Here is an 11,593-nt window from a genome sequence, read left to right as displayed (position 1 = left end):
AAGGCTGCAAAAAGTATTAAGTGTTTTCTCAATGCAAGATGGCAAACAGTGTAAGTCTTATGAACTGCATGTGTTAAATTTGCCTGATGTTGATGCATGAATTATCTCCAGGTACTTTGATTTCCAAACACAGAAGGTGAACTGACTCTTCTAAACAAGAGCTAGGTGTGAGTAAGTAAGTGAGAGAGTGAGGATGTGTTGCTCTGTGATTAATTGGAACCATAAGTCATAACTCCTAATTCACTGCTACCCTTACAAGAATAAAGTGGTTAATAAAAAGATTAATAAATTAATGCTTTTAATTCAGGATGTACCAGGGATCTTCAAAAAGTTTCCGCACTTTTGTATTTTGGTTAGAAGCGATGAGGGTGGGAGGAGTAGTAATCGGTCGTGTCTGAGAGACGCTTATAGTCCGGATTTAGCGCCATCTGATTTTCACATTTTTGGACGCTCAGAGAAGCTTTAAGGGGAAGAAGATTTTCATGTGATGATGTGAAATCAGCGCTGCATCAGTGGCTATTTTTGTTGATGGCATTATGTTTGTTTGTTTGTTTATTAGGATTTTAACGTCATGTTTTACACTTTGGTTAAGGGCGGCACGGTGGCTTAGTGGGTAGCACTGTCGCCTCACAACAAGAAGGTCCTGGGTTCGATCCCCAGGTGGGGCAGTCCGGGTCCTTTCTGTGCGAAGTTTGCATGTTCTTCCCGTGTCCGCGTGGGTTTCCTCCGGGTGCTCTGGTTTCCTCCCACAGTCCAAAGACATGCCACCAGGCTAATTGGAAACACTGAATTGTCCTATAGATACCTAGCCGCTAGATGCACAAACCAGTGCATTGTAGTGCCGGTCCCAAGCCCGGATAAAATAGGGAGGGTTGTGTCAGGATGGGCATCCAGCGTAAAAATTGTGCCAAATCGATGCGCGGATCATGATCCGCCGAAGAGCTGACCCCGCAACCGGGCGGGACAAAGGCCCAGGAGAAGAAGAAGTTTTACACTTTGGTTACATTCATGACAGAAACGGTAGTTACTCATTACACAAGGTTCGTCACTTCTCAAGGTTAAATTGAATTTAGTGTCTCCAATTCACCTCATTTGCATGTCTTTGTAAAAAAACTACATTATCTTGTAGTGATCATGTATGCTTGGGATTTGTGGAGGAATATTTAGAAGAATACAATCAAAAGATGGGTCGAAAACATACTGGTGCTGGTCATAAAATTAGAATATCATGAAAAAGTTGATTTATTTCAGTAATTCCATTCAAAAAGTGAAACTTGTATATTATATCCATTCATTACACACAGACTGATATATTTCAAATGTTTATTTCTTTTAATGTTGATGATTATAACTGACAACTAATGAAAACCCCAAATTCAGTATCTCAGAAAATTAGAATATTACTTAAGACCAATACAAAAAAAGGATTTTTAGAAATGTTGGCCAACTGAAAAGTATGAACATGAAAAGTATGAGCATGTACAGAACTCAATACTTAGTTGGGGCTCCTTTTGCCTGGATTACTGCAGCAATGCGGCGTGGCATGGAGTCCATCAGTCTGTGGCACTGCTCAGGTGTTATGAGAGCCCAGGTTGCTCTCATAGTGGCCTTCAGCTCTTCTGAATTGTTGGGTCTGGCGTATCGCATCTTCCTCTTCGCAATACCCCATAGATTAAGAACAGGGATACCATGGTCCTTAAACCAGGTACTGGTAGCTTTGGCACTGTGTGCAGGTGCCAAGTCCTGTTGGAAAATGAAATCTGCATCTCCATAAAGTTGGTCAGCAGCAGGAAGCATGAAGTGCTCTAAAACTTCCTGGTAGACGGCTGCGTTGACTTTGGACCTCAGAAAACACAGTGGACCAACACCAGCAGATGACATGGCACTCCAAACCATCACTGACTGTGGAAACTTTACACTGGACCTCAAGCAACGTGGATTCTGTGCCTCTCCTCGTCTTGCATACGTCTGTGCGTGGTGGTTCTTGAAGCACTGACTCCAGCTGCAGTCCACTCTTTGTGAATCTCCCCCACATTTTTGAATGGGTTTTGTTTCACAATCCTCTCCAGGGTGCGGTTATCCCTATTGCTTGTACACTTTTTTCTACCACATCTTTTCCTTCCCTTCGCCTCTCTATTAATGTGCTTGGACACAGAGCTCTGTGAACAGCCAGCCTCTTTAGCAATGACCTTTTGTGTCTTGCCCTCCTTGTGCAAGGTGTCAATGGTCGTCTTTTGGACAACTGTCAAGTCAACAGTCTTCCCCATGATTGTGTAGCCTACAGAACTAGACTGAGAGACCATTTAAAGGCCTTTGCAGGTGTTTTGAGTTAATTAGCTGATTAGAGTGTGGCACCAGGTGTCTTCAATATTGTACCTTGTCACAATATTCTAATTTTCTGAGATACTGAATTTGGGGGTTTCATTAGTTGTCAGTTATAATCATCAACATTAAAAGAAATAAACATTTGAAATATATCAGTCTGTGTGTAATGAATGAATATAATAAACAAGTTTCACTTTTTGAATGGAATTACTGAAATAAATCAACTTTTTCACGATATTCTAATTTTATGACCAGCACCAGTACATTCAGCAATTTAGTTTATTTATCTGGTGGTAGTAAAGGTTTCCTTTCTGTCATTTCAGTATAATGGACAAATGTATTTGGACAGCTGACCAGAGCTTGTTGGACATCACATCATCTCAAAAACAAATGGTATTAAAACAGTGACCTCTGTGTGATCTTTTCCGCTATAACAACAGCCAACTTTAAGATAGGCCAGTGGGAATTTGTGCCCATTCAGTCAAAAGAGCATTTGTATGGCTCTTTTACATTACCCATCTCAGAAATCCCAGATTTCTCTTTCTTTAGATATTTCACTGCAGTTCCATGTAGTTCCTCAATGTCTCTGTGATTCTTTTTAATTGCCACTTACCTACTGGTGTCTGCTTTGTTCTTCACTGTATCCTGTAAACATCTCTGAACTTCTTCTGGCTATTCTAGTCAAAATTGCCTCTTTGATACGAGTCTTTGTCCCTTTAACTGACCTGCATCTGGCTCATCAGGATCCACTTGTACGAATTTAGAAATTCCTGTGTATTTAAGCTGTGGAGATTTTCCTGTTGTTGTACTAGAATGGGCCCCCTCATGGAGCGCCATTCTTGGCTTGCATACCCTCTTCCTTCTGGGCGAGACTTTTTTAAGAAGCTCCACCTGGTGTTTGTGCCTCCTCTTTCCTTTAGACAAGGTCTTCTTGGAGCTCCAGCTTAGTTTGGTGTCCCCTTACAACTCTAGACAAGGTGTTTTCTTGGATCTCTTCTTTAGGTTTGCACCCCCTTATTCCTCTAGACGAGGTCTTTTCTTGGAGCTCCACCTTAGCTGTGCATCCCTCCTTTCCTCTGGACAAGGCCTTCCCTTGAAGCTTCACCTTAGATTTGTGCCCCCTCTTTTCTTCTGGACAATGCCTTTCCTTGGTGCTTCACTTTAGGTTTGAACCCCTCTTTCTTCTGGACAAGGTCTTTTCTTGGAGCACCACCTTAGCTTTGCACCCCCTTTTTTCTTTGGACAAGGCCTTTCCTTGGAGCTCCACCTTAGGTTTGAACCCCTCTTTCTTCTGGACAAGGTCTTTTCTTGGAGCACCACCTTAGCTTTGCGCCCCCTTTTGTCTCTGGACAAGGCCTTTCCTTGGAGCTCCACCTTAGATTTGTGCCCCCTCTTTTCTTCTGAACAAGGCCTTTTCTTGGAGCTCCACCTTCAACATGTTTAAACTGCACAATCTCATTGGATTGAACCTTAAGCAAGATCTTCAACGCTTTATAGCTTGGAAGGTATCCAGTTACACTCATTAGTCTCTTTGGATTTGCTATAAACCTAATATAAAATTATATAAAACAAAAGCTATGTTCCAATTTATTGTAACAGTTTGGGGAAGTCCTTTTCCTGTTTGGTGAATTTGGTGTGGAGAAACTCCACTGACCAACTCTGACCTCAAACCTTAATTCATACAATATTAAACATAAGTCAGTAGTAAAGTTTCCACCACCAACATTCACTGGGTTTTGAATCAGATGTAATCATATGAGATCAGGCACTTATTCTAAACAAGAAGGTCTGGCTGGCAGTTGGCATTCCAATTCATCCCAATGCTTTTTAATAGAATTGAGGTCAGGGCTGTACAGGCTGTTGGGAGTTCTGGACCACAGTCATGCTGGAACAGGAAATGGCCTGCTTCAAAGCTGGAAGCATACCATTGATCTCTTTACAACTGTTAATAAGGGTGTTGAAAATTCGAAGAGAGCTTTAAAGAAAAAAACACTTGTATGATCATCTGAAATAACACCAAACACCACAACACAACATATTTACGAAAAATGTATTTAAAAAAGAAAACGTTTGTCAAATACATTTTCATTTACATTACAATACTTTACAACTGTTTCGAAGCAAATAACGTTTAAGGTGGAACATATATTAACATCTAATCTACAAGAGCGCGAGTTGGAGGAGCTAGTGTAGAAAAACAGCTGTTAAAAAGTGTGAGGGACAGAAAATAAAGCAGATCTACAAAAGATGTAAAGAAAACTCTGTACAGGCATGAAAGTACAAAAGGACAAACAAGGTCTCTTGAAATTCAGTCCACTACCAAGCTCTTTGTATTTTACTGATTGCTTTTGTTGCAATTAAAACGTCCCGAGATGTAGAATGTTCTAGTCCCTCCTGCTTTCAGTCAGAAATGCATTATTCGAATTCACAAGAGGGAAGAAAGATCAAACAAATCAGAATAGAACTTGGTAGTGAACCTGGACTTTTTGGACCCAAGTATATTTCTGCATCTTGTAATAAGATATCAAAAACACTAGATGGCAGTGCCAGCACTGGTACTATAGCTGTATGAACACTGAACATACTAAACTTCTTCTTTTCTCTTTATTCCTAACACAGTCACAAACCTTTCAGATTCTAACTAGAGTCTATAAACGGAGCCGTAGATTAAAATATACAGCCATGTCGCTACGCCCATACAGCTGAGTCAAAGTTCATTCACCTCGAGCACACGAGCACCTGGAGGTCTAAAAGATCTGCATTAAACTCAAATTCATATTTTAGGTTTCTCTGAAGCCTATTAAAATCATTTTAATGTCTTTTTAATGCATCAGTGTCAAATCGGCATTAAAGTTCCTCTGAACTTGGTCCAGAATTGACCGGGTTTTTGGACCACATTCATCATCACAGTTTAATAGTGACATTTTCATCCGATATTAAAATTTGACTTGTCCATGTAGAGCAGTCATAAATAGCAAGCATATAAAGGGCGGATACGAAACCCAGCGATGGATTCCTCCCTATCGCTAAAACTGGACCTGTCACAACCCTGACCGGGATAAAGCGCTTGATTATTTTGCTTTTGCTGGCAAATTTCGTCAGTTCAAGTCTTTTAACGTCAAACACAGTCATGTCATCTCTAATTCACCTCACTTGCACGTCTTTGGACTGTAGGAGGAGACCGGGGCTCCCGGAGGAAACCCACGCAGACATGGGGAGAATATGCAAACTCCACCTAGGAATCGAACCCATGCCTTTCTAGCTGGAAGCCAACAGTGCTACCCATTGAGCCACTGTGTTGCCCTTTTGCTGGCACAAACTGTCAAAATTCATTATGAGCACAAGTTGGTCTACTGTCTTGACTGCGATTTGGCGCTACAGTGCGTCAATCTACACAACGAGACATTTGGCTCGTATGAAACTAATCACCCAGACCTAAGCAAGCCAACACTGTGTTAGCAGATAACTAAGTCAGTCTGCGACTATGGCATTGCATAAGGACATTGGGGTATTTTCACTTGGCCACCACCGATAAAATCTAGGTTAGAATCTTAACGGTGCTATCGACCAGCCAGGCATCTACACAGACATGATTGGCTATTCCTGGTGGAGGGGGTTGGAATGGCTGAAGCCCTGTGATGGATTGGCACTCAGTTCAGTGTACTTCTGCCTTTTACCAAGCTCAACCCTGACCGGGATAAAGCGGTTCATGAACATCCTGGTATTTTTAACAAAGGTACAAGTTATAAAGATGCATTAATTTAGAGTTTAGTGTTTAAAACCACCTGTTCAGGACGACTAATACAGGCTTCATAGAAACTGTCGCCTTATAAATGATGATTCTAAAATCAAGTTGTTCCTTCAGTCTGTAGAACGTCACTATTCTTATTCTGCTTCATCTAGTTTGTTTACATTATATATATATATATGCCTTTTTGGCACTATATTTTTGGCTTCCTCTCTTATTATGTACAGCTTGGGCAAATCAATGCAACAGAAGTCTAACCGAGCAGAAATGACCTTCATATATATATATATATTTTATACAAGAGCCGAAGGAAAAAAGTCCAAGACCACACGTACCAGCACATCCATGGTTAGAAGGCTGTGGTCACAAATCGTATTGGTGGGTGGGTTTGTTTGGTGTTTTGGATCAAAAACCTATACATAACTAAAGAAATGTGTAAAAAAAAAAAAGCCAGGTATAAATTATGACAACACTACAATAATAAATACACAAACTGGACATAAATAAAGGAAATGAAAATGAGTGCTATGATCATGTGACTAAAGACCTTCAGGCTCCGTCGAAAGACAAATTGAGAACAAGAATTCATTCCGCTTGTTACAAAACATGTCTAAAACCTATATGCTGTTAAATACAGCAGAACCCGACCTTTGATCCTAAATGTTTCTTGACTCCCGTCCCATGCTGCCCTTCCTTTCTACGTAGTAAAATCGTATTAGCATGTAGTGTAACCTGTAAATCTAGTCAAAACTAAACATGTTTGATTCTATTCCTACAGCTACGAGTGCACCGAAGTTCAACAGGCTTCGGATCGACCTGCCGTTTATTAAAAAAAAGAGCCTGAGGCCAGTGCACGATGAGGCGAAGGCACGCGCGTCGATGCTAGTCTTCGCCGAGTCCAGTGTTGGCTTAAAATGCCAAATAAAAAAAGTCGCTACAAATAATTCTAGCACCCTGTCGGTCTGACGGGCCAAATTCTCCTTCGACTGTGCTCCACGATACTGATTTGAATTCGTAGCCCTTTGTTACAAAAACGGGGTATAGCGAGCGCAGACGGACGCCTCGACACAATGAGAACGTCTGTCCACATCCGTCCGGCTTCTCTAGAATTCCTGTAACACTTTTATCCTTAATGTTACAGTTTGTAAAACGTGTTTTCACCAGAAGAATCGTTCTAGTCCAGTGCCGGCTCTGTAAAAAGCCGTGGTAGAGGAAGACGACGAGGAAGGCCGTCTTTGTAGCTAGTGTGCTGAACAGAAAACAGAAACGACCTCCTCTACCGACTGGTTTAACACCAAGCTTGTTACTGTTCACAAGTTTGTTCAATTCTTTTTCTTTTTTTCTTTGTTTAAACGGCTCGTTTGCACCAACCGTCCATTCCTGGCTTTAAAACACAAAGAAAGCCAGAATGAATCGTTTCCGTTTTTAAGTTATACGAGTTTCTCTATAATCTGACCATTTTACTCTTTTTTTTTAGTCTTAAAGTCACTCGTATTTGTAGTAGCCGCGCTCGACGGCGCGGGAGGCGATCTGCTCGGCGGAGTAGCGCTGGTCGAGGTCCAGCAGCGCCTGCAGAAGGTAGTTGATGTTGGCGCGCAGGCCCTCGCGCTGCATCCAGTTGCGCAGCAGGTCGTACACTTTGTCTCCGTTGGACTGCGACTCGGCCAGCTTGATGGCGTTGTCGCTGACGCCGATGCTGCGGAAGAATTTGTTGTGGATGCGCACGTTCAGCTCGTCGAACAGGTCGAAGCTCTTGCTTAGGGACACCTCTTCACCTGGGAAAGAGTGAAGCCAGAGGAAGAGGTCAGGACTTTATTGTACTCATTGGTTGCTCTTCATGCTTTTTATTTGTGGACACCCAGCACTCTAAACTAATGTGACATCTAAAACCGATTGCGACTGGCTGGCAACCGGCTGGCATTTGGCACTTTATTGCTACCCGATAGTGTTGAATAGGGTTGTGGTCATTGGCCTAAAGATAGAGGTAGTGGTCAGTGGACTAGAGATAGATAGAAGTTGTGGTCAATGGACTAGAGATAGAAGTTGTGGTCAATGTACTAAAGATAAAGGTTGTGGTCAATGGACTAAAAATACAGGTTGCGGTCAATGGACTAAAAATACAGGTTGCGGTCAATGGACTAAAGATGGAGGTTGTGGCCAATAGACTAGAGATAGATGTTGTGGGTCAATGGACTGGAGATAGATGTTGTGGGTCAATGGACTGGAGATAGAAGTTGCGGGTCAATGGATTAGAGATAGAAGTTGTGGGTCAATGGACTAGAAATAGATAGACGTTGTGGTCAATGAACTAGAAATAGATAGACGTTGTGGTCAATGGACTAGAGGTAGATGGAAGTTGTGGTCAATGGACGAGATAGAGGTTGTGGATTGCCAATGGACTATAAATAGATAGACGTGGTTAATGAACTAGAAATAGATAGACGTTGTGGTCAATGGACTAGAGGTAGATGGAAGTTGTGGTCAATGGACTAGAGATAGATAGAAGTTGTGGTAAATGGACTATAGATAGAGGTTGTGGTCAATGGACAATCAAGAGGACTAGAGACCTACAGTCGGCCAAATCAATGATGGCAGAATGATGTCCAACAGGAGCAGTGGTAGCTCAGTAGTTATGGTACTGGGTTCGTAATCAGAAGGTTGCCGGTTCAAGCCCAAATGCCAATAAGTTGCCACTGTTGGGCTCCTGAGCAAAGCCCTTAACCCTTAATTGCTCAAATTTTATTTGGTCGTAATTGTAACCAGCTTTGAATTAAAGGCTCCTGCTTAACACTAATGTAAATGTCATCTGTCAATCAGCAAAACACAATATATCTAGATCTATTTTTAAATTTATAACTAGAGGGGGTGTCCACATCATTTTGGGCAAGATTATGTATGTTATTTACATTAAAGAAGTAGAAAAGAAGACTAAAAAGAGGTAAACAGTTGTAAAAGTGTCTTACCAAGTAATGGAACAAGTCTTTTGGTCGTGCCATCATCCTGTATATCAACAAAACAACAAAATCATTAGTGTTTTCCTCTCCGAAGACAAAATACAATCACTGCACTGCACTATGGGATCGCTGATCTCATCATGAATCATCAGGGCTTGATCTGAATGTCCTCAGTCTTAAAAGATATTTTCCGTTCTCGCAATAGAACTTCGCATGGTTTGAAGTTCACCTTGAGCCGCGGGAGTGGCCGATTCCACTAATGGAAAAACTGCGTCTCGATCTCAGAACTGAACTCCCAGATCCAGCTGATCCAGGTTTTCAGGAGTGTGGGAATGTTAGAGATGGGTGTGTAACAGCTAGACGTGGAGCTAATGTTGCACATCTGGGGGAATGCAGAGGGCTGAGCGGAGAATCGGATTAGACAATCCTCGATTTGGGATTTGAATGAACTGAATGAGATGAAGATTTAAAAGCATTACACTGCCTGGGGATTTAAACTGTTGGATGGACGACCTGCCTAATATTTTATATCCTTTTTATATTTTAGATCGTTTTAAAAATCATGTACAAACACTATAAGGCCAAAAGTATGTGGACACCTGACCATAAGTGTCTTGATTTTTATTTATTAATTTATTTATCAGGGTTTTAATGTCATGATTTAAACACTTTGGTTACATTCCTGACAGAAACAGTCATTACACAAGATTCATCAGTTCAAGGACCTGGACCACTCCATGTGGGAATCGAACCCAGGACCTTCTTGCTGTGAGGCGACAATGCTACCCACCGAAGCCACCTTCTTGATAACTTCACGGCTGATCTGTGACCGGATCAGAAACAACCGCCGCCTAAAGCCCTCACACTGCACGATCGGCATGAGCTCGAGGGCTGTGTCTCAAATGTAGCTGACTGGCTTAGCACTATCGCTCCGTGCAGAGACACGAGTGGCCATAAGACATAAGAATTTCACTCACCCTGGCCCATGACTCCGCCTCCATCTCACTATTGGCCGCTGTGGACGGTACTGCGGTGACTGGCAGCGCTGATAAGCTGGTCTGCGAGGAGCTGGTGGTGTTTGGCAGGCTGTCCCCCAGTCCTCTGTCTTCGTCCTCCACGGGGACGCTTTTTCCGTGGCCCTGCGTCTCCTGCAACAGGGGGCGGAATTCGTGAGGGGGCAGCTCCGCCTCTTCCAGTCCCGCGTTACGGCAGTTCTGCCGCTCCTCCGATGACGGGTCGTCCTGATAAGGAAAAAGTAAATGGCCCAACTGTGAAATCGTCTTTCTAGTAGTAGGTATTGTTTGAATGCATTGATTATATACACTCAACGAGCACTTTATTAGGTACAACCGTCTTTTATCAGTGGACACCTTCTCATCACAGCACCCTGTTGTGTTTATATTTTTATTTGGAGCACTATTACAGTTAGTAAGAGCAAATGTCCTCCCTCTTGACCACGGGGGGCTTTGACTAAACACGTCCCTTTTGACATGTGTACACTAACCAACTGCTTCTTTTCACCTGCATGACGTGGGTTCATACGGACATCGCGCACTGATCTCCATTACCCCCCGTCTCTATGCAGGCCCCATCGATCAGCCAGCAGAGGTCGTAATTGCAGCACTTATGAGGAATCCCCTCTGGGACTCCCACTCTTCAGGCACCCAGATCTAGGAATCTAGTCTTTTGTTCACTATTCTGTTTTATTATGGGACAGTGGTAGCCTAATGGGTGGGGGCTTTGGGCTATCAACCGAAAGGTTGAGAGTTTAATCCCAGCTCTGCCATTCAGCCACTTTTGGGCCCTTGTGCAAGGCCCTTAACCCTGTCTGCTCCAGGGGCAGCGTACAATTAATTTTGTTGTACTGTACACATCTGTATATGTACCTGTATATATGACAAATAAAGGTATTCTATTCTATCCTGTATGTATTTAGTGAAGTTGTGTCTGTTGTCTATGTATGTCTATTGAGTGTTTTTGCTTTTGTGTTGTTGGATAGTTCCTTCATGGTCTTTGCTGTTAGGATCTGTTATCTCTTGCGGTCATAAATGATCAATTCCAGTGATTCAGTGTTTTATTGTAAGCTGTGTTTTGGCTTCACCTTATATCAGATACATGTGTGATATTCTAAAGTGTTCAATACTGCATCTAACGGCGGTTTGTAAGGAAGGTCGGCATTTTTTTATCCAATAATATTGGAAAATAGGATTTGCTTTGTATAATTTATTATTCTGGTGTGTGTTCCATTCGTTCTGCTATTCGTCCTTGATATCCGACAGCCCTAGTAAGTAATTGTACACCTAGAGTTTATCTTAATGGACGATGTAACTTATAAAATATTCAATGAATGTACAGACTAGATAAAGTGCTCGCTGAGTGTGTGTAATTATGTCTGAGGAAGGTTAAGCATCAGTATCACTTACTATTGGAATCTTCACTTCATCATTTTGAGCCACAGTGCTTTCTGTAAAGAGAAAAAGCAAACGTATGAATAATATATCCAGTGTTATTTATTGTACATTATTTAACTAGATTTATTTATTAGTTTAGATAATGATTATTTACC

General features: G+C 42.0%; 1 protein-coding gene across 1 annotated transcript in view; it reads right to left on the bottom strand.

Annotated features, from left to right (window-relative positions):
- Positions 1–4,361: 4,361 nt before the first annotated feature.
- tnfrsfa (tumor necrosis factor receptor superfamily, member a) overlaps positions 4,362–11,593 on the bottom strand; it is a 41,518-nt gene continuing 34,286 nt past the window's right edge. Inside the window, exons 7-10 of the mRNA XM_063011932.1 lie at positions 11,451–11,491; positions 10,005–10,268; positions 9,037–9,073; positions 4,362–7,848 (exon numbers count right to left, since the gene is read on the bottom strand). Of these exons, the coding sequence (XP_062868002.1) occupies positions 7,559–7,848; positions 9,037–9,073; positions 10,005–10,268; positions 11,451–11,491 (632 nt within the window). The 3' untranslated portion in view covers positions 4,362–7,558. The remainder of the gene's footprint in view (positions 7,849–9,036; positions 9,074–10,004; positions 10,269–11,450; positions 11,492–11,593) is intronic.

The sequence above is a fragment of the Trichomycterus rosablanca genome, chromosome 16, assembly GCF_030014385.1.
Source record: "Trichomycterus rosablanca isolate fTriRos1 chromosome 16, fTriRos1.hap1, whole genome shotgun sequence".
Classification (NCBI taxonomy): Eukaryota; Metazoa; Chordata; class Actinopteri; order Siluriformes; family Trichomycteridae; genus Trichomycterus; species Trichomycterus rosablanca.
This window is presented reverse-complemented; position numbering and strand designations above follow the sequence as displayed.